This window comes from Manihot esculenta, chromosome 14 (assembly GCF_001659605.2).
Source record: "Manihot esculenta cultivar AM560-2 chromosome 14, M.esculenta_v8, whole genome shotgun sequence".
Taxonomy (NCBI): domain Eukaryota; kingdom Viridiplantae; phylum Streptophyta; class Magnoliopsida; order Malpighiales; family Euphorbiaceae; genus Manihot; species Manihot esculenta.
Genome location: NC_035174.2, coordinates 6,698,961 through 6,721,946, shown reverse-complemented (window position 1 = coordinate 6,721,946; position 22,986 = coordinate 6,698,961). Strand labels below are relative to the sequence as shown.

At 32.3% G+C, this 22,986-nt stretch overlaps 3 protein-coding genes across 3 annotated transcripts; 1 reads left to right on the top strand and 2 right to left on the bottom strand.

Annotated features, from left to right (window-relative positions):
* Positions 1 to 311: 311 nt before the first annotated feature.
* LOC110599913 (peptidyl-prolyl cis-trans isomerase NIMA-interacting 4) lies at positions 312 to 3,596 on the bottom strand. The gene is made up of 5 exons (XM_021736530.2): positions 3,462 to 3,596; positions 2,640 to 2,793; positions 2,410 to 2,519; positions 752 to 894; positions 312 to 644 (listed from the first exon to the last, which is right to left on the bottom strand). The coding sequence occupies exons 2-5, from the start codon at positions 2,779 to 2,781 to the stop codon at positions 602 to 604; spliced, it is 438 nt and encodes a 145-aa protein (XP_021592222.1). The 5' UTR covers positions 2,782 to 2,793; positions 3,462 to 3,596; the 3' UTR covers positions 312 to 601.
* A 956-nt stretch (positions 3,597 to 4,552) lies between these two features.
* On the top strand, positions 4,553 to 15,643 carry LOC110599653. Its single transcript, XM_021736155.1, has 20 exons — positions 4,553 to 4,803; positions 4,876 to 4,945; positions 5,051 to 5,093; positions 5,390 to 5,467; positions 5,597 to 5,681; positions 5,836 to 5,918; positions 6,610 to 6,667; positions 6,984 to 7,094; positions 7,646 to 7,703; positions 7,819 to 7,915; positions 8,955 to 8,990; positions 9,359 to 9,495; positions 10,788 to 10,858; positions 10,964 to 11,017; positions 11,872 to 12,014; positions 12,466 to 12,603; positions 13,529 to 13,744; positions 13,915 to 13,974; positions 14,487 to 14,747; positions 15,194 to 15,643. Exons 1-20 carry the CDS (start codon positions 4,656 to 4,658, stop codon positions 15,320 to 15,322), a joined length of 2,076 nt encoding a protein of 691 aa, XP_021591847.1. The 5' UTR covers positions 4,553 to 4,655; the 3' UTR covers positions 15,323 to 15,643.
* Positions 15,644 to 17,169: 1,526 nt separating this feature from the next.
* On the bottom strand, positions 17,170 to 19,525 carry LOC110599654 (transcription factor MYB28). Its single transcript, XM_021736156.2, has 3 exons — positions 19,105 to 19,525; positions 18,797 to 18,926; positions 17,170 to 18,323 (listed from the first exon to the last, which is right to left on the bottom strand). Exons 1-3 carry the CDS (start codon positions 19,235 to 19,237, stop codon positions 17,237 to 17,239), a joined length of 1,350 nt encoding a protein of 449 aa, XP_021591848.1. The 5' UTR covers positions 19,238 to 19,525; the 3' UTR covers positions 17,170 to 17,236.
* Positions 19,526 to 22,986: the final 3,461 nt, after the last annotated feature.

Below are 22,986 nucleotides of genomic sequence, written 5' to 3'. Positions count from 1 at the left end.
TAAATAAGGTCAATTTTGATAATTCAATCTAAATCAAAGTTAGATTACTTTTTATTTTTAATATTTTTTTTAAATTGTCATCTATTTTGATTAAGTTGAAATCGAAAATCAATCTGATCTTGAATGAATCAAGGATTCAATAGGTATACTTTACAACGTTTGAAGACTAAATATGACACTTTTACGAAAGGTGAATCTTAAATGTTAAGTACAAAAAAGTCAGGATGTTGATTTTTGTGTTAAAATCAAGAACCAAATGATGCATCTAGCCTTTGCTTTTATAATCTTTAAAAGTAGTGGAAGAGGACAGAGACGTAGAATACATTATATTCCATTCCATTAAACCCAAACAAACATAACTTACTTTCATCAAACTTCAAGGGCTTCACATAATTCTCTTAACTATATCATCATTATTTGAAATGATAAGGGAAAACGCAAGAAACTGACCAAAACATTCAGACATTCAACTCCCACTTTTATATCCATGAAAATCTTGCTTGCTGGGGTACATTCACGAACCTCACCTAGTTATCCAAGGTATAAACCCATCTACAGTGCACTAGTTTTGAGCCCCTTGATGCGCATGCCGCATTCCTCATCAATTCTTCCTCCCTTCACATAAGATTATGTGATATCCATGACTGCACAGGAATCTAGAATTAGTCAACCAATTGCACAACCAATATGCAACACGAATGGAGATTTATAAAGAGTAGAAAGCAAGGGTTGAACGCTAGAAACTCATTACGTTGATTTAAATGGCCCACTGGTAGCTCCAACAGTTGTGCTGAAGGCAACTTCCTGGAACGGACCAGCCATCTTTCCCCGTGGGAACCACCCAAGGTCTCCACCCTTCTTCCCAGAAGGGCATTCAGAGTATTCAGCTGCCAGCTGAGGGGCAACAAGGTTATTACATAATGGACGCTAATGAAAACATGAAATGATAATAAAAGAAAAAGTAGTTATCAATTCCGCTCAGTTCAGCCAAAAATATCAATAGACAACTTAAACATCCACATCAGAAGAGTTGCAAAAAAAAAAAAAAAAAAAGTTAACCTAAATCCTAAGTGAGTGTTCAGTAGATAACATTTTACCTCCTGGGATTAGGTTTAGTAGCAGGTCTATACAGTTTGAAAATCAAATTATATTAGTTAACTATTTAGCCCTTTCATTCATTTTTCAACTGTGTCAAAAATTCTGAAATGTATGAGAAATTCCAAAAATATCTTCATTAACGAAGAAAATTATTTTTCAAGACTTCATTTAAAGAAACATCGTCAAAACATTTTTAGAATTTCCTCTTTCTAGTTTCTTTTAAAGAATAATTTCAAAATGATCAAATTAAAAATTTTTAACAGATGGTAATTTTCAATTTTCACATGCATTTATGACCTTTAACTGATTTTAATTATTGACTAATGGAAAAGCGGATGGAGGGACTAAATGGTCCATTAAATCAAATGTCAAGACCAATTAGTTAAAATTTCAAACATTAGGGAACTTTTAATTTAGTATGACCTAATCTAAGGGGACAAATGGCTATTCACCATTATTTTAATATGAAAGGAAAGGTCAATGGAGGTTATATATATATATATCCTTTAACCTCATCTATTTTTCTAAATCCCTTCAATTGGAAGTTATCTAGAGCTTTTAAACGTTTTTAAACCCATTAACATTCTCCATTCCATTCCTTCTCCTTCATCTAAAAAATGCCATGTATGACTTAAATAATGACATTAAATCACTGAAGAATCACACCTAAAACCAACCTTGCGGAAGATTTGGCTAGCTGTTTTAAGAGCAAAGTGTAAAAATAGGTTGCCATAGTTGAAACTTGAAAGTTAAAAGTACCAACATCAGAAAGAAGAAGATAGATGTCGGGAAGAGGAAGAAAGTAGTGCAGCAATGCCACATCATACTCAATAACCACTATTTCTATTTTGAACTCTGACCTAATTAGATTATTTTTGTTTTGTACCCTTACATCATCTGGATCCATATTCATAAACCAAGGGACTATTCTGTTTCTAAAAAATCAATTAGGTTCCCTCACGTCACCCCTGGTTTTCACTGGTTTCTGAGAGTGAAATACTTGTCATGTGATCCTAATTATAAATTTGAAATTTATCCCTACAAAGATTTCCAACTTTATAGAGATTATTCAATTCTAAAATTTATAAATCAGCAACCTAGACCAAAACAGATACATCATAAAAATAAAACAAAAAGGATTCTCTGCGTGATTATTTAATTTAATGCAAGCACATGCATAATCAACGAATTTACTGGAATGACTACTGGTTTTGATTTGTTTGAAAAAAAAAAAGTTGTTGTGTTCAACTTTAAAGTAGATCTTAAAGTGTCAAACAATTCTGAGATGAAATCTAGCAGATTCATTTTCACCTTTGCAAACTCAGCAGGTGGCACTTTGTCTCCATTGCTAAGCCAACCATCTTGCAGTTTCTTGTATGCTTCATTGATTTTACCTTGCTTTTCGCATAAGATATGCCTTGCTGAAGCAAATAAAAAACAGAATAAATTGCTTGATATTAAGGATCTTAAAAACGTATGATAAAGAAAGTTTCAGGGAAGAGAGAGAGAAAAAAAAAGTGGGGGTGGAGGGGGTGAAAAACCTTTTACATATGTGCAGGTGCCAAGTCCATCTGATTTTCCAGCTTTTCCTTTACCCTTTGAAGCACTATCATCACTTGCACCTCCTGCCTGCTTCCCTTTGCCCTTCCCTCCTGCATCCTTTGGTTTTGAGTCCTTCCCCATTGCTAGAATAACCTAATAAGAACATAACACAAAACAGAATGAGGAGAGACTGGAAACTAATAGCTCAAACCTCCTAGGAAATAGAAATTGTTTCTTAACGTGCAATCTTGTGTCACTCTCATCTTTCTATTTTCTTGTTCTTTTAGAAATAATCCTCTGAAGTTCCATTATTTTTACATTTCACTCCTAAATTATAAACCAACGTGGTTCCTAGTAATTTCAGAATCCAATTTACCATAGACCATATCGCAAATACTTCGTCAGCAATCAAATTTAATTAATTGACAGTAAGATTATCAGCAAAAGAGCAAAGAATAAATCCCATATATCATCCTGTGCTACTTCCATTAAAACAGCAGCACACATATATAAGATATATAAAGAACAAATAAGAACTTGGAAACATTCAACCACACAACACCAACATCAAGTCTCTTCCATATTGGGAAAATCCCACTCTACCCACATGAAATCCATATCCCATCATTCAACCACTACTAACTTTTCAAGAATCCAACCACACCCAATTACAGAAACTACAAATTGAGAAGCCATATATTAACTGAAAGACACACTTGGAACACATATATCTGATAATTTTATTTGTCTCATTGTAAAAGAAGGATTATGATATCTGAAGCGATTGAGAGAAGAGATCCAAAAAAAGTTAGGTAATTTACCTCAAAACAGAGACCAAAGCTTCTGCAATATAACTCAGAAATCAGCGAGCAGTAGCTACAAGAAGATCGACTAACTGCTGATGCAACAGCAAGCCACTGAATTAGCCAATTCCTTAACCTAATTACAGGTTTGCCCTTCAGACGAGTTTGTGGCCTAAGTAAGCCTAACTAATTTTGGGCTTTTTCTAGGGGCTGAGACAGCCCAATACGAATTACACGAGATTAGTCTCGATATTAATTAATATCCTAATTTACATATATGGAATTACCTTTTTTTTCTAATATAGTTATTAGTTTTCTAATAAATCTTTTATATATTGAAAAAATTAAAATTTGTTAATTCCAATGATAATTTAGTTATGTACCAATAGGAATAGAAAGATATATTTAAAAAACATAATTTTTGTTACTATATTAATTATATTTTCTTAATTCATATCAAAATAATTATAGACCTATCTTTAAGGAACATAATAGTGGTTAGCAGTTTTTATTTTGGATGGAAAATCAGTCAAACTAAATATTTCAATTCAGTTAATTATTTCATTTAATTTAATTTAGTTATTAATTTCAAAATATTTATATTTTGTCCGATTAATTAAATTAAATAGATTAAAATCTATATACATGTATATATTTTTAGTTGATATTATTTTTATTTCAAATTGTGACATTTAATAATTTTTGTATAAATTAATAATTAATTTAAATAGTATGATCGTAAATGATATTTCCTAATTAATCGGAATTAGACAATTATACATATGATTTCCTTTATTATCAATGTGATTTCAATTACATACCATTAGTTGATATTACTCAAAAGTAAAAAAAAAGAACAATGAAATTTACTTCCTGATTTTTTAATTAATTTCAATTATGTTTAAATTGAAACAAATCAATATTTATTTATTTTTTATTTGGTTCGATTACTCCTTATAATCAGTTTGATTCTATACACATTTATAAATTCAGACTTAAAAAATAATTAAATGTAAAAAAAAAAATGCAAGCGAAGATAAAATAACCATCCAAATAAAAAACCCAAATTCACCTTTGTAACTTAGAACTACGCCCTTTTCCTGCACCCGACCATTCCTGATCATAAGCCCCCAATAACTCTCTTAAGATTCTTCGCCTAGTCTATACTCTCCGGGAGCCACTGGTAGTGACGAGAAAAGTTTCTGTATCGCGATGACTACAGGAGGAGCCCGAGTAGCGGCGACCTCGTCAATCTTACCACCGATCATAGCCTACGCCGTGCCTCTCCTTCTCTTCGCCCTTGCTCTTTTCTATCAGCTTGTTGTTCTTCCTCGCTCTTTTCCTCTTTCTCACTACGATGGTCAGTGTGTGATCAATGATTATTCATACATGGTATTATGATTTTCTTTTGTTAACCTGGAAGTCTGCGCAGTTTTGGGCGTTAAAAGGTATAGTTCCGTTGAAGAAGTGAAAGATGCTTACGAGAAACTGTCTTCAAAGTGGTAAATTTTCGCACTTGTTTGGCTTCAAGTTCTTGATTAGCTTATTTTTTTGGTATATTTATTTATTGAGAATGCTGAAACCTGAGAAATTTGTTTTCTTTGCAGGAATTCAGGCATCGAGGTTCCTGCTGCTGCTAATTTCATAGAGGTTAGTTGACTTGGATTCCTTAATTAAAGGCTTATCCTCATTTCATCATACTTCTACAGATGTTTGTTACTGAGACTGTATTAAGAAATTAAATCCTATTGAAATAGTAGGCTCATTATGCTTCAGTGATCGCCAGTGGACTAACAGGTTCATTTTATAGAATGGAAAATGGCGATCATAACCGAAGCAAGTGCTTTTTCCTCTTTTATCTGCTGAATGTGGTGATATGATTGTTGCCACGATATGGTTTATCGTTATGTTCAATGAATTATTTTGATAATTTTGTGTCCTGTCAGATACAATATGCTTACGAGTTGTTGACGAATCCCTTATGGAAAAGGGACTATGACATATTCGGCATTGATGAGCAATTTGTGAGTAGCTGACTCTTGGAATGTTACTTGCTACTGTAGCACCTCCAGTTTGTTCCCAAATCCCCAACACTTCCCTCTGTCTTCCAGGTTGTGCATTTTTTATAGTGACCTGAAATTTCTTTGTCATAGCTTGTTCTTGACAAGTTGAAAGAGCTATATGCTGGGGAAAGCTTTTCAAGTGTTGGACTTCCCTTACTAGAAGCTACACATTTTGGTTAGTAAATAGTACATTCCTAGACCTTTTTCTTTTTTAAATTTTATTTCCATTTACATTTTTCCAAAACTAAACATTTCTCAGTGCTCAAATTTTTAACTTTTGAAATCATTGAAGTAATATAATGAAATAAATAATCTTATGTTGATATCAGATCCTGGAGATCACGCTCACACTATCATTACATCTGAGGAGTTTGGGTCTATGTTTAGTAATTCTAAGACATGGCTTGTTCAGGTAGAATATTATTCATGACATTTCATTGAATTATTTTATGCATTTTTTTGGGGGACTTTTTTCCAATAAATTCCATTTATCAAAATATAGTCTATTTCTTAGACCAAATTATTTACTGCAGCATCTTTTTGTATACTTCATCTGTGAAGTCCCTGTACAAAAAAAAAAGTGGTGTACTCTGAACATTGGAGATCTCTTTGTGAAACCTTATTTGTGTGTGTATAATTAGATTTGGAATTTAGAGGCTGGTCAGTGTAATGGGGATCAAATGTCGTGATATGCGTAGAGACCAGTATAACATTAAACTTTAGCAATAAAATGTGGAATTAGTCTCAAATGGTAGAAGATGTGATCATTGATAACTTAGAGTTGAAGCTCTATACACTGTGCCTGCACATGCATATGTGTTTTGGCAGAGAGTAATTGTCTTCTTCTATGCTTAGAGACACCTGTGTATTTGGACTTCTGGTTGACAAATCAAAATTGAATGTAAAATCTTAACAGTTTCTGTTTTGTTCCTCTTCTTGTTTACCCTTCTTCCTTTTTGAGAAGGGTTTTTTAACTCTCATTTACATTACTACATATATATGAAGTTTTTGGAAGACGCATCAAACATGGAATGATAAAATCTCATGTCATATATGTGTTTTGTCATGTTGTTGTTGACTTCAGGTTGAAAATTTGGTTGCAGATATATTCAAAAGGGAGCAGCCGCTGTGCTCAATTCTTTAATTATTGGAAAGAGATCAGTATGTTTTCACTACTAATATATCAAAGTTTTTGAAAGTTCTCTGTTTCCAAGTTATATTTTCCTCTTCTGGTTTGAAATTCCTCTTACCTATTTATAGTTTTATACAAAAAATATTTGCACTGGAAATATAAATAAAATTCTAGGTTACCTTTTTTTTTCTCTTTTGCAAACATCTGTCTTTCATTAATTTTGCACTCTTCCAGGAGTCTAGATCTGTCAATGTTCTGCTTATATTGGTTCATCATCTCTAATAAAATGAAATGTAGTTAAATTTTTGGGATTCATTTTCTACTATCTGTGCTCTGTACATTCAGCTTCTTTATTGGAAGGGGTTGCAAACACTGGTATGGTAGAACTTGGTGATGCTCAACTTGCGACATTCCTTGCTGAGCGAAAACCAACAGGACATTTCTTCTTTAGGAATGGTAAGTGCTTATATTAAATTTTATTTTATTCAAAGGAAAATTTTTGATGGATAACAAACCTAGAAAGATTTATTTAGTACTTCAATATGTCAATGGATTGGGTAGGTGTAGAAATAAGGACAAGATGCATGTGTAGCTTTCCATATTCAATTTAAATGGGACGATTGGCTGTCTAACAGTAGTGAATGCTTGAAGTCTTGAACCTAATGCTTGCCATTACTGTGCTACAAACACCTTTAGTGTGAAGCACTTTGTAGGAGTGGTGGAGTAGGGATTGATGAAATGAGAATAAGTTAAACTGTCAGAAGCTTTTGTGCATTTTAAGAGTCAGAATTTTCTTTTTCGGTCCCTTCAAGCTCCCCACTCACGTTATTGGGGTCATTGTTCTGATTTATTTTATATGCTGCTTTTGTTTCTAAACATATTTAATGATGTTTTGAAGTATGCCTCTCATAGATTTCAAACTTTTTCCCCCATTAACTTTAGTTATAGGCTCTAGAGCCAACTACAACAATTGTTTCTGGTTTTTAACTTGTTAGAAATGATTACAGGACTTCCTTCACTTGTTGCTTTTCCATCGGGGTGTAAAACTTCAGATTGCCTTATTAGGTAAGTTGGCAGTTGGAGACTCAATTTTTCCCTTTTAAAAAAAAAAAAAATTATTCAGTAAATAGGAGCTTTTATAACTGGATATTAGTGAATGCCACTAAAATTTTTCTTTTAGGTATGAGGGAGATCTCTCCATTGATGCTGTTACTGATTGGTTTGCAACTGTCATACTTGGTTTACCTCGCATTTTGTATCATTCCAAAGAGTCGCTGGTAAATTGGAGACATTCTCTAAAGTTCATATACTTGTTTTGATTAAAATAAAAAAAAAATCTTTGTTATTTTTGCTTTAGATGTTAGGGACAGAATTATTGACCACATGTGAGAGCCCGTGTGAAAGAGATCACATTAAATGGACCCTCATTTCACAATGATGCCTTTTTTTCAGCCCATCAGTTTTACTTTCCTCCTAATAAGGCACCGTATGGAACATAAAGAAAGATAAGGATGTGGATATTTCTAACATATTGGATGTCTTTTGGCCTATGTCTTATGAATGAGGGCAAAAGCATTTTATTTCTTTTCTGGTGCTTTGCCTCGTCTCCTTCATTCACTGCCAAGTGTTCTATGTAGCTTGCTAGCAATGTAGTGTTGTCATTATATTTTCATCTTTCATCTTATTTCTTAACATTTTCTTCAGTACTGAAAACTGGTAGGCACAGAGAGGAAGAGTTGGAAGTGCACCCAGGGTGTTAATCACACTTGTCTGATTTTGAGACATGACAATTTAAATCTTGCAGTTTGAGATTATAAAACTGAGGGGATATCAAGTGAGTTTGGAAACTGCAGTTTAGCTCAATATGAGGAAATGGAAATAATATTGGGAGAAAAAATAGGAAAAAGAAAAGCAGAAACTGAGGTCCATGGAAAAATCATCTTAGAATAAATCTAAGAATATATATTGGAACCATATGAGAGGTAGTTAAAATTAATATCAGTTTCAGATACTTGTATATACAAGTTGATTTCTGGATCGTGAATTAGAAAGACTGGTTACCATACATCTGCAGCTTTTGCTGTGTAGTTATATGTGATAATATGCCTTAACCTTCACTCTAGCTAAAATTTTGCATATGGATAACTACAGCCATGTGCATACATATGCGTAAATTGCTTTTGGTACATCCTACGATCATATTTTAAATCTTTATATAAGAAGTTTAATTAATTTTCTCCTCTTCATATCTAATGACCTCTTTTGTACTTTGTATCCCTACTGTTGGAATGACATGAAATTATATTTTGACATCAGGGAAAGAATTTCCTGGCGAAGTGTGGTCCACACAAGGTATTTCTTACTCATCCCCCTGTGTTAGTCTTTGAGACAATAGAAGCATAATTCCAATATTTTGATCTTCAGCAATGGATGCTTATGTGATGCTCTTTTTACTAAATCCTTGTGTTGAGTTATGGTACTCTCATGGTGGGCTGCCTTCACTCTATGAGGCCTGCTGGCATGGTGTCTCAGGGTTAAGTTACCACCAGCCGTTTCATCCAATTTTTTCTTCTTGAAAGAGAGGGGAAAGATTTAATATGAACCTGTTAATGGTCATTCTAGCATAGTTTTGTGAGTCAGTGGTCTTTCTTTAATGTGCATGCAGTTTTGTGGCAATACCTTTAATAATATTATTAATTACCAGGCTTTCCTTACTACAGGTAAAAGTCATTTTCTTCTCAAAAACAGGAGTGCGTGCAACTCCATTTGTACGTCAAACTGCAAAAGGTTATTGGGCTTATGCCTGCTTTGCATTTGTGCTTTGGCGAGGGGAGGATTTCTCCTTTTGGTGGAATACGTAAGTCGATGTGCTTTCTCCTTCGCTACATTGTGTGCTGGTTATTGTTTCATAAGTATCCTATTATTGAATGCGTTGTCTTTGGTATGTTGTACGGACTCCTTTTTGGCCAGGTGCCGCTGATAAATTTTTTATTTTCTTAAACTGGGAAAAAAGACTTTTTATTGTGTAACAAACACCATGGGAGACTTCACCTTTAACTTGCAGTTCTTTTGAGGTGTAGGGTGGTCCCTCCATTTTGGCATGATTGGTGCATATTTCACCTCTATCAGACTTAATCATCAATGTCTTATTCAATTGTTTGAAATGGGAGTGTGCAACCTTGTTGATAGAGGGAACTAGGAGTTTGGGAGAGGGAGATGGTCTAGATGATGAGATAGCCCTTTATTTGTTTGAAGTGCACATGCAAGAGGAGGATAAGGATATGAAAAGCTTTTGATTCTGAATAACTTTAATTAGGTGTCCCTCTCGTAGCCTTGGATCATTATTGATATGTCAATTATGTTGACCAAAATCGAGTGGTCTATTTTCCCTGTATAGAAAGAAAAGAAGCATGAGCTACAAAGATTAGGATTTCTTGTTGTTCTAGTCAGATTAATCATTCAAGAATGCAACAGGAGGGTGAGCTTAATTTCCATGCCTCAACAATTTAAATGGATGATGATGACGATGGAGTTTAATGTGGAATCTTATCACTTTTTTTTTGTCAGAGGTAATAGAAGTACAAACAGGTTTCTTATACATGGAGATCTATTTCAGGAGTAGAAGTGCCTTCAAAATTCTCTCATTTTATTGGAAAACCTTGTGGGGAAGAATTTTTGTAATCATTCAAGTGATGAAGAGAGGGAAGATGCATGGCAACTTCCTTCCCTTATGCAAAAGGAGTCTTGTTCATTTGCTTAATCATAATTTGGTGATATTCTTTAATGCTTCAAACCAGTTTTATATTTAGAATGAGGAGATGGAATTTGTTGCATCGACCATGGAAAGGCTTACATTGAAACTTTGTAGAAGGGATGCCAATGCCTTTCCCATGGCTAGTTTGTGTTTAACTTGTAGTGAGAAGAATCTAAGGGCTTTTAGAAGTCAGATCATGGAAACCTTTGGAGAAGTTAAAAGAAAATGGCAGCGGACTTCGCTTTTGGGTAGTAGGAAATTCTTTTCCAATTACTTTTGTGTGTGTGTATATGTAGATTGTTATACGTTGTAACTCCTAGCATACATAGGAGATATCCTTTGCTGTCTTTTTCTTAACCATGATTTTTACATCTACTAATAGAAGTCAATTACAGGTTTGAGGTGGAATCTGCTCCTGCTATTGTGTTCTTGAAAGATCCAGGCGTTAAACCTGTCATCTTCCATGGTCTGTATTCTTTTTAGTTTTTCATGTTTGGCTTTCGTACATAAAAAAACTTCGTTATAGATTTCTTTGCATGAAGCAGGCTTACCTTTGTGTATTACTATGCAGGATCATTCAACACTTCCTGGTTTGCAGATGTCATGGAAAAAAATAAACAGCAAGGTATTTCCTATTCATTTATAAGTAGTTGCTGTTCAGTTTAACTAACTCATATCACTTGTATTTAGTGGAATGACAATTGGCACTTTGATGACTTGAATTGTCTTTTTCAGACAAGTTGATAACTGACCTGCACAGTATTATGTTGCTAGCTTTATTAAATACTTCTCTTTTGGGAATGGGGATCTCATTGATCAGCCACTTGCCAGACAGTTTTGTTGGCTTTGCTACTGTGTAACTAGTTCTTCTTGTAGAATTCCATGCCATTATAATGTTCATGTTCTATATACCTCGATGAATTAGATCCAGTTGATGTAACTGCTCTGTCTTACTATTATTAACATTAGAAGATATATTTAGCATTATAGTTGATAATATTTGCCAAAATTTTCATTAACAGCAGAAGTTCGGTGAAGAAAGACTAATGATCTGATATCAAATAATAAAACCTTAAAATATTATGGTTACAAGTACAATTGGTGTTTGTATGTGTGTGTGTATATATATATATGCATGCATGCATGCATTTTGAATGAATATCAAAGAATTTCAAAAACTTAAAAATTTCGGTAACTACACACTATTGTACTTTTTATAATGATTTTAGTACTCAGTAGCACCAAATTAAATAGTTAAAGGATCCAAAATAGATCTTTAAATGAAGGGCTTAGCAGCAAAAACACAAAACCTTGAAGGGCTTTTGTTTAGGTTTTTGCCTAAATAAGATTACACCAAACTTTGACTTCTCATAAAATGCTGAAACTCTTATATCAAACATAATAGCTGTTACATAAGACTAGGACACAATCTTAAATAATCTGACTATTGTAATTAATTTTGACTTGTTGCCTTTTCAGAACTTCCACAGTTAAGAAGTGTGAATTCAATGGAGCTAGGTTGTGATGCCCGAGGCTATTCTCGTGCTGGAGTTGATACCATGTCATGGTATTGTGTTCTTGTAGCAGGAAGGCTGGGCCCAGAACTCAACAGGATGCGTGAAGTAAGTATGTTTATCCAGATTATCTTTTATGGGTTAAGCTAAACTTCATGGAGGCCAAGAATAAATTTGCATTTTTTATTTGGGAGAATTTTACCAAATGCATGAACCTCAGTCTCCATCTGACAATACACGTGACATGCCTTGTGGGTTTGTAATTTATCTACATGTCTTATGTTTGTTACTAATATTTAAACTTGTGTAACTATCTGTATAATTGTAAATATAGTACTGTGTTTCCTCTCCATTTACTGAAGTGTATCTGTCATGTCCATTGTTGGAAATACTTTATACGATAATAGATTTCTTTTATATATATTTTATCTTTTTAACATTTTTAATAGGAGTCTGGTGCTGTCTTAAATATAGTTTTCTGCTGTCTGATAGCTCGTGGTGTGCTGTCCAATTCCCATGTATTTGTGGTATCTAATGAGTGAATTGCATGAGTTCACAGACCGTACGCAAGGTACAAGAAATATTATCAAATGATGTAGAGTTGAATGATGTTGATAAAGATCAATTCATATCATTGGCAACTGAACTGAAAAAGAAAAGGCTGACATTTGCTTGGCTTGATGGAGAAGCCCAACAAGTGAGTTATCTAATTTCTTTTGGATTATGTTGTTAATTTTACACTAAGCCTGTTGAATGCACATTATAAGAGCTGGTAAAGTTGTATCATGAAGATTATGCATGTCAGAATATGAGTTGTAGCGTATTAGATAATTACTTGGATTTGAGGACAGATGAGTGAGGCTGCACCAAGTTCATGGCATTTGATTGTATATCTAAATGTCATAAATTGGCCACCACAACAATAACTAAGCCTTGGCCACAATGCTAAATATAATCATGCATGCCTAAATTGGCCAAGTGGATGGACTTTGATCTCTATGAAGTATGACCACTATGCCCTGTTATCTTATAATACGATATCTGTTGTGGAATATATCAACTTATTGCTAATATTCTTTGTTGAGATTACCTGTATCACGTTTATTTCACCATCCATTTTCCCTCTTCACAAATCAGTTGCAAAAAAAAATGATGTTAGCTATGAACTTTTGCAATATGCAAGGATGCAGCCAGGAATTTTTTTTTGGGTTGGGGGGGGGGGGGGGTGCAATGCTATATATGTAGTTAATATCACTGTCTTTTGAGGTGAGTGGCAAATATTATATATTTGAAAAATTTTATAATAGAGTGTAGTTAAGCTAAAAAAATGGTGGCATTTTATAAAATTTATTAAATAAATCATGAAAGAGATTATATATTCTGATTTCTCATATTTCATGTTACATACAACACGATAAAGTAACATAATTATTTTTTATGGGGCCAATAACTAAAATAATTTTTTATTACATGGATATATATTTAAACAACATTCTTTTGGGTTGGGGGGCAAATGCTCCCCCTTGCCCCCCTCCGTCCATCCCTCGCAATATGCTTCAGCAACTATGAACCATCTCCATCATATTTGGACCAAATCCATTAACACTATTATTTTCATCCAGAAATATTGCTTCTTCTATCTCCATTCAGAAACCAGCTATGATACCTGTGGACCAAGGAGGGATCTGACTGATGTACCTAGGTTATTTATTGTACGTTACAAAAGGAATGCTACTCAAGATAATGTCAGGGTTAAGAAAAATGTATTTGAAACCGAGGAAGCAGATCCTGCATCACAGCTTGTTGCAAGGTACAATGGTTCCAACGAAATAGCACAGGTACAAGGACTTCATAGCGATTTTCTTCCTAAAGTAATTTAAAATTCATTTTGGATCTATTAAATTTTGTTATGTCTATTTTTATTGAGATTAATCTCAAATAGAAGGAAACTATGACGTATACTTATTATTTTTCTCATTGTGTTCTTTGTTTTCTAATTTTGGCACAGATCATTCAGTGGATCTCGGGAACAATTAGGGATGGCGAGACTAGGGACCTCCCATTCTTTGTAAGCTTCAAAATTTTCCTATTAAGCCTAATTTTGCCGAAATTGCTACATCAAATGTTGATCTCCCATAGCGTGGCTGTTTTATATATAATCTATATATATCATTAGATGTACAGTAACAAGGGAAATAAACAATGCTACTGACTTTAAGTGGTCATCTTTTTTGTGCACCATAAAATACTTCGATTATGGAAACAGATTTTGTTAGATGGTGGGTTAACATCTCGTTACTTGGCTTAAGCCGTTGGACCTGCATTTTCACTAATATTGTTAAACAATATACTAAAATGGTGAACGTGGGCTTAACTTTTAAACTACCAAGATGTAGTAAGATATCTATATCATGGTGGAACCTGGAGAACCATCTGATAGTAGACAGATATAAGGTGGAAGTGGTCCTTACCCTACGCAAAGTAATGGTCAATGCTGCAATGTGAAATATTTCTGAAGTTTATAGATAATATTTTTCTGTGCGTTCTCTCCATTAAGCACTTAATTTGTTCCCAATGCAGAAAATAAAAACTCCTGATCTTGTTCCTGAAGATACAGATCCTTTCTGGTCAAAAGGAGCACAAACCATTCTATCCAGAAGTGTGGGAATCAAGCACATCATCCGCAGAGTCATAAGCAAAACGTTCGATCACATGGGAGATCCAAGGATTGGTCCAATATTACTTTTGGGAGCTTTAATGGCTTTTGGTACTATATGGCTGATGAGAAATCAACCAACTCGTCAGAGTAAGTCGAGCCAACCAAGACAATCAAATGTGAAGGTGAGTGAGCCATCTATGGGTACGCATTTTTAGAATGGTGTTCAACTACTATGCACAGCAGGAAATTAGGGTTTCATGAAAGCACTTTCTGTTTTCTACATTAGCTTACAGAGCGTGTGAAATAGTATCTGTGAAAAGCAAAGAAAGGTGAAAGTGTTCCTCTTCATACTTGCAAAGTCAGCATTATCTGCATAGTTCTAACTGTTAACTTCACTTCAGATCAACTATACAAATGTTGTTGAAACTGCTTTTGATTATAATGGCGCTTACCTTTTTCTCTGTCACGCTTCATGCATTAGCTGCATGTTTAGATGTTCAGCTTTTAGTACACACATGTAATTGTTAATTTTAGGGGATTTGCCTTCAGTTTTTATATCCTACATCTGATCCTCTGCAATCTTTGTAGAGCAGTTTTAAGGTAATTCTAGTGACGTGTATTCTTACAGGATGAAATTATGCGAAAACGTAGAGAGAGAAGAAGAAATGCCTCCAGTAAGGATATACCTCCCTCCATAACAGATGTGGAACCAAAAAATGCTTACCAGATGCCGATGTCAGATTCTGATTCTGATTAGTAAGTGCTGGATTGGTTTTGGGTAGTTCTGAAGCTGTTAGTGACATCAAATGGCAGCTACAGAAGCTGAAAGTTTGATTTTGTTAACCACACAGCTAGGTTGAATAGTTTCAATAGTTATACTAGGCATCAAAGTCTTTTAGAGCCTGACTGGGGGAGGAGGATTGATTATACCTCTCTGCTTTTATCATGTATTTATGATGGAAAGGAACGATCCTAATGCCCAAAAAAAATAATTTAATTTTTCACTTTAACTGACTGAACCTTTGGGCTTGACCCACATTCTAAGTGGGATTATGAAGTTTGGACCTTTCTTCTGCGACTTGGGCCTTTGGGCATGCGTGTGGTTCAGAGTCTTTATAAGCATAAATGGCAAAAAGCTTAAGGTGAATTTACTGGTCGTTGCTGATTTCTAGATCAGACCAAGTTGGGTAAGATTGTGGAAATGGGAGAGCACGAGAATGAAAGTGAATTTAACAATAATTTAGATTTGTATATTTACTAGTATAAATATTTTAATTAATTATGCACAATTTGGATACGACTATTTAATTTCATAGTTAGAAAATTGGTTTTTACATGTGGCGGAGTTTAAATAAAATTCACCCGTTGTAATTGTCATATACATCCAAAAGGGCGCATGTCCCCGATCCCATGGTTTTAGGAAAGCGATGCGCATTAAGAAGGAATAGCAAAAAGATGAAGTGAACGTTGTCAATGATGTCGTCACCATGAATTATTTGATGATAAAGTTGTTGATGACGCCATTGTTGCTTATTTATTGATCACTTTAGTAAATATATTCTTTTGAAGACAGTTGTCCCATTCCCATCCTTTTTCTCCGTTGATTGGTAATTCGAAAGGCCAAATCTTCTATCGCAATTATAATAGTGAAAGATTTCTATTTTGTTTTTCGTCCATAAGTTTTGGGGTGAGGAGAATGAATCGAACCGGCTCTCGCGGGTTCAATTCTAAGTACCATTACCTGATGTGGACAAAGGCAAAGTTTTCTTAATATGTCCAAAAGTGTAAAAGTCTTTGAGTGTAGCATTGGATGATTTGGCTTCATAGCATTGGAGGTGATCCCTTTGATCAAACGATAACTTGGGTTGTCCATTTTTAATGAGGCATGCTCCAGTTTAGACTTTTAGGCTCAAACTTATTATGACCAGTTTCACTTCTTGCAAATGAGAAAAAGAAAAAAAAAAAAAAAAAAAAAAAAGCACGTAAGTTGGTAAAAAAAATAAAAATCAGAGATAACCAGCGCATCCTGTCTGGTGTCTTAGCTTTTTTATAGTTAAAACAGACAAAATTACAAAAGCATGATTTGTTGAAGGATTAATATCAATCGCAATAATCTTGTGGCCTGCAAATGTACGTTTGTATCACATTTGTAATTCTCGACCTTATTGGAACAATTGTAATTATAATTGATAATTTATTTCTGCTAGCGGTAGGTTCACTTCCTATCTAAATTTTTAAGATTATTGTACTCGTAATCTTTTTGAAAGATCGAAAATAATAATAATGATAAATTATAATGACCTCTTTTGCACGTCCTCCAGATATGGATGTTTAGCATTCAAATCGTCTAATTATTCTGACTTTACTTTAGGAAACATCAAAAGGACATTGTACTATTCTAAATGTGTACTTACTTGTGTTGCTTTGATGGTACTTGCAACAAATTGATCTTTGAAATTGGCGAGAATAAAACTAAGTAAACTAGTTGCTCACATGCAAATCAAGTAATGAGTCTAATTTTATTTTTCGTGTAGGTTTTTATTTTCGGCTAATAATACTGGAACTTTTGCTTGACTAACAAAACTTGACTATTAGATATTATAATTTATGAATTAAAAATTTTGTCCCCTCGCTTTACTCTTGATTTGTCCGAATATCGAATCAGTGAATTTCACCAACCATAATCCTCGTTCCAATAATTCATATTCACTTCCAAATCTCCACCATTGCTTTCCTCTTCACCATAGAAATAGCATTTGGTTGTGGAGTACTCATTATCTCTGCAATCAAAAGGCATATTTGTGAATTGTTGAATGAAATCAGTAGTGGGTTCCATAGATGTGGCGACCTGAGAATCACATGCTTTGCTTTGGTTCACATCATTTGTAAAAGTTGCCCCATGATCTTCTCCATCACCACCATAATTTTCTAAAAACTCTTCTAATTCATATGGTGTATACATGGGAGATTCTGGGGTGGTTGTAGTCTCCAACTCCATTGCTTGATGAAAAGCTGCCAGTGCTTCGTTAACTTGATCATCACCCATGTTTAAATTTCCTGTAAATTCTGATGACTCGCATGCAGAAGATGAAGTTGGCAAGCTCTCCAAAAAGTCTGATATTGAAATGGGAGACTCGATGTTGTTGTAACTACCACCAGCAGCGCTAGTATCAGAACCAGTACTCGTACTTGCCATTGATTGCTTTGATGGAACACTTAGCCTATCCTTAAGCAAGTCAAGATTCTTTGATGGTTTCAGTTTTGTAGCCATTTTATTCAATATCCGACTTGAACTTGAGCATGAAACAGGCCTAGATGCTATAATTTCAACATCAATATCATCACCATCGCCGCCGCTGCCTCCGTCGTCACGGCGGGTACAGCCTCTAAAAGTAATGGTATCTTTAGTTGAGTTAAGTAAAACAGCCTTGATTGCATCAAGGCTAGGTGAAGGTGTTAAGACTTTGGTGGCAATTTCTTTCCGCTGCATTTGAGCAAACTTTGCAGATACTTTGTTGATCAACTTAGTTGAAGTTGAGATAGACCTTTGGATTGGCTTGATTTGAGAGTCACTTCTTTGCTCACCCACACTGCCGGGATTATCAACGGATGATGATGATGTAGGAGAAGGGCTAATCTGGTTGTGAGTCACAGGATCATTGCCCATATCAACCAATCGTTTCTTGAGATGTGTGTTCCAATAATTCTTGATCTCATTGTCCGTTCTCTTCGGCAAGTGCCTCGCAATTGCAGACCACCTAGACAAAAACATTTTTTTTAAAAAAAATCAAATTACTTAAGTCGTCACAGCAATCTTTCTCCACTTATTTCAAGTACCAATGTTATGCAGAAGAGGCTGTGTCTTTTTTCCCAAGATAGACGTAAGCTCTCACCATTATACATGATCATCCATCCTCTTTCATGAATCTTGCATTTATTTATTTATTCATATTAATAATATCATGCGTCAATTTTCATGCACTTAATTATTTTTTTAATCTAAGAATTCCCATATCAGAATTTCAATCATAATCAATAAAAATGGAGAATAAACTCACTTGCCAACTTGTATATGTAATTACAATTTCTTTTTTTTTTTTCCATAAAATGAAATTACAGAGAATTTTAACAAAGAAAACTATATCGTGGTTCAAATTGAAAATTAAAATTCTACCCAGAAATTGAATTATGTTCAAGTGATCCTAAGCTTGATGGCATGTTACTTTTTTACCTGTTGCCTAGAGAAGCATGAAGTTGAATGATCTGCTGCTCCTCCTCTGTACTAAACTCTCCTCTTTTGATATCAGGCCTAAGATAATTAGCCCATCTCAATCGGCAGCTCTTTCCGCATCTCTGGAGACCTGTCATTAATATCACCAAGAAACCAACTCAAGAAATCAGAAAGCTCTCACTGTTGAGATCTCACATTCACATCCTGAAGATTTGTGTGTCCGCAGATCACATTACATTTCCCAGAAAACAGTTTTTGATTTTGAAATGAAGAATAACAATTAATGATGAGTAAAGAATTAATCTAACCTGCTTTCTGAGGCAAGGTCCGCCACCCTCCTACGCCGTGTTCTTGAATATAAGCGATGAGTTTCTGGTCTTCGTCAGCCGTCCATGCACCTTTCTTTAACCCAGCTTCGTTGCAGCATGGAGTTCTTCCCATACTTGTAAACTAAAGATGGAATTTGAAACAAAATCTGAATTGTGGTGCTGATGAATTAGAAACCTAAAGTAGACGAGTTTTGAAATCGATCATTCTTATTAATTCCGGCAGAAGATGATATGAGTCCTGTTTACATTGACAGAGATGTGACGATTTTGCTCATTTTCGTCACTGAAAGGAGACACCAACCTGCATATAAATATTTGAAGGAGATGGGGTCGATTCAATCACTACCTCCCGTGTCATTTTATTTTATTTATTTATTTATTTTTCTTTTTTCGTCGCCATCATCTCTCTTTTCTTTGCACTACATCATCGGAAATAATTCTTGGGGTTAATAATATTATATTATCGGAAGGAAATCTTGTGGATAATAATTTTATATTTATATAGTTTCAAAGGCCACAATTATTGATTTTTGGTATATTAATAACTTAATTATAGGCTGTTGTTTAAGTAATTTTTCTAAATTCAGTTTTGCATATATATTAGTCATTTGTATTATTTGTAGTTATTATTTTGATAGTAAATGAAATTTGTGAATAACTAGTGGTTTGCCCACAATTATTACAAATTTTGATATTCAGATATTATTTTATAAAATAATATTATTTTTAATATAAATTCATTCTGAGAGTAAAATATTTTCTTTAAAATTTCAAATTCAAAATAATAATAAATATAAATTCATACAAATCCAATTATAATAAAAAAATTACTTATTATTATATATTATTAATATATAATAATAATTTTCATATTTTTTAAAAAATAAAATTTATTAAACTCTAACCATCATAGATAACATTGACAGTAATGGCTGCGGAGAGGAGCTCAATATTTAAATATATCAATTATATTAGATGAATATTATTTTATAATAATACGAATGACTTACAACAATCATAATATAAATATATTTCACCATTAAAAAATAATAATATAATTTCTCCAGAGTCATCGTCCAATTACAATTTAGCTAATAGAATTGAGTTGGTTGTTACATGTAGTGCAATCATACATATTTCAGGTTAGATATTAAAAAAATAATTAAAAAAATTTAAAATAAGAGCTATTTGAAAATAGAGAGATGTCAAGAAATATATAAAATGGAGATTGTTCTCATGCATTTTATATAAAATGGATAATAAAAGTTATATTTTTATAGAAAGTGAATAGATAAATTATTTCTAATTATTAATATAATAAATTATAATAATTTAAGTTTAATTCTTATAACAATTGATTTAGAATATTAGTGATTATTTATTTACAGAAAATAATTTATATTGAAAAAATAAAAAATATTTTTTAATAAAATAACTTATTTTTTATTTTTTATTTTTAATTTTAAAAATAAAATTTATTAAAAAAATTTATATATAAATACTTCAATAAAAATGTTAAGGTGTAGAAAATATTTTAAAAAAAAACAAGAAAATTATTTTTTTAAAATGATTTATTTTTCATCTAATCACATAAATATGATTAGATAAATATTTTCTGTTGATTAAATTTTTTAATATAAATATTTTTTAAAAAATATTTTTCATAAAACAAATAAGTCTTAGAATTACAATTTTATTTTTTATTATACTTTAATTATTTATATTTATTAACTTTTTTATAATTATTTAAATGGAATAAAATTTTGATTTAATAATATTTTATACAATTAATTCTATTAATTTTTTAATTATTTTATATTTTTATCATAATTAATATTTTTATAATAATTTTACTCAATTATATATATTTATTTTATATAATTATTGACAGAATATTTATAATTAAATTATATTAGTTATGATTTTATAAAATTATCTAATAAATAGACAATAATTCTATGAGATATAAAAACTTTGTATATGGTCTTTTATTATAAAATTATTGCTACAGGGTAAATGTGAATTTTTTATACCGTGCTAACTCAAATTTTATAAATATATTTTTAATATTTTATTTATTATTAAAATAAAAAATATACAATAAAATTATTTAATAATAAAATTTTTAGTATAATATTAATAATATAATATATTAAAAAGTATTAGATATCAAAATATCATATAATAATAACAATAAATGTAATAAAAATGGTATTTATTATATTATAAAACAGTAGAAAATCAAAAAGGGAGGTTAGTCAGTCACTAAGAAAGAAAAGAGAACGCATATTGAAAAACTAATAGATCCAAAAGGAAATCAAGGCAAAAAAATATAAGCAAGCGGCATAATAGGGGTGTCCTAACAAAACCACCCTCTTTGTCTTGGTGCGTGTAGGAAGCTGTCTCTAGGAGCAATAGTTGAGCTCCATGTACAATGATCTCGGATCCAATAAAGTATAGGACTAGAGTTCATGTGTGAGTTTGATTTAAATAATTTATTTTTTTTGTTTTTTATCTTTTTTTCTATCGTTTTATTATGTGTAATTGCTACATATGTCGTTATCATATAAAATCATACATACATATACACTGTCCTTTTCTCAATTGTTACGTGACTATTTAATTTTTTTTATTGTCTACCTTAATACGATCCTAAACCTATGTAGTCTGTTGTCTCATCAATTTATTAAGTTAGCTGAATTGGATTTCTTTTTATTGTGCTCCGACCCTATTCGATCAGACTGATTGGCATGAGATTCAGACCATATTTTTGAAAGTGGACTGGCGTATTTAACTATTACAAGACTCAGACCGATCTTTTTCGTGAGTCCAACAGCCTGAATATTTGAAATTCATTATTATCAATACACATGCAATATAACACATACAATAACACTTAAACATTATATATTAAAAATCACCTTTATCATACGAAAATATTTCTTTTAAAAAAAATAATTTGTTTATTCATATAATTTATGTAAAAATATGTTACGATAACAGTAATTCTAACTCAAGAATTTACTCAAGTTGTGAAGCACTTAGTTAAGCCTATTAGCTAAGACTAGCAAAAACTATTAACACTGAACTTATTGCCTCACATTTTCATCACTAGTCCACATGTCTAGCCCTGTTTGAGCCTTGTTACCTCCAGCCCCTACAAGGACATGTACCACGTGTAGCTTATTAACAGTCTAATCTATTTTGCACTCCTGCTACAATGACATGCACCACGTGCTGCATTATCTCACTTATATATTTTTTTCTTAAAATAATTTTGGTAAATTTAAATTAAAAACCTCAATTTTAAAGTTAGTATAATTTTATTATAATTAATATTTAATGCTCGTAAATGCAACAGTAGTATGTAATACTTTTTTACCTGCAATAATCAGTGTCAATCCTCCCAAAGAGATGCCACATTGCTCGACTGTAATTTTTTTTTAATTTCAAATAAAATTGAAAATATATTAAATTTTATAAAAAATTAGAACGAACAGAGAATCCTTGTTTGTTTTTTATATTAATTTATTATCGATGCATCCTTTGACTTCTTTTTTAATCTCATATATTTTAATTAATAATTTATATAAAAATATTTTTTATTAATAATTTTTATTTAAAAATTGTAAATTTTAAAAAAATATTTAAATTTTAATATAAAAATTATAAATATTTTTAAATTAATTATTTATATAAACGTATTGAATAATAAATATTTGATAGCTAAAATATAAACAATTCTTATATCTATAAATTTCTTATTTAATAATTAAATTTTTAATTCAATCGATTAATTTAATTCTCACTTATATACAAATCTCATTAACTAATAATAATGATTTTCTTTTTCATTTGGAT

Excerpts from the sequence above, each read along its gene's own strand:
- LOC110599913 (XM_021736530.2), bottom strand. The coding sequence starts at position 2,781 with ATGGGGAAGGACTCAAAACCAAAGGATGCAGGAGGGAAGGGCAAAGGG. Across the intron at positions 895-2,409 it reads CACCTGCTGAGTTTGCAAAG|CTGGCAGCTGAATACTCTGA; the intron begins GTGAAAATGAAT and ends GTTGCCCCTCAG. Across the intron at positions 645-751 it reads AGTGGGCCATTTAAATCAAC|TCATGGATATCACATAATCT; the intron begins GTAATGAGTTTC and ends ATTCCTGTGCAG.
- LOC110599653 (XM_021736155.1), top strand. The coding sequence starts at position 4,656 with ATGACTACAGGAGGAGCCCGAGTAGCGGCGACCTCGTCAATCTTACCA. Across the intron at positions 4,804-4,875 it reads TCCTCTTTCTCACTACGATG|TTTTGGGCGTTAAAAGGTAT; the intron begins GTCAGTGTGTGA and ends AAGTCTGCGCAG. Across the intron at positions 8,991-9,358 it reads CGAAGTGTGGTCCACACAAG|GTAAAAGTCATTTTCTTCTC; the intron begins GTATTTCTTACT and ends TCCTTACTACAG.
- LOC110599654 (XM_021736156.2), bottom strand. The coding sequence starts at position 19,237 with ATGGGAAGAACTCCATGCTGCAACGAAGCTGGGTTAAAGAAAGGTGCA. Across the intron at positions 18,927-19,104 it reads GACCTTGCCTCAGAAAGCAG|GTCTCCAGAGATGCGGAAAG; the intron begins GTTAGATTAATT and ends TATTAATGACAG. Across the intron at positions 18,324-18,796 it reads CATGCTTCTCTAGGCAACAG|GTGGTCTGCAATTGCGAGGC; the intron begins GTAAAAAAGTAA and ends GTTTTTGTCTAG.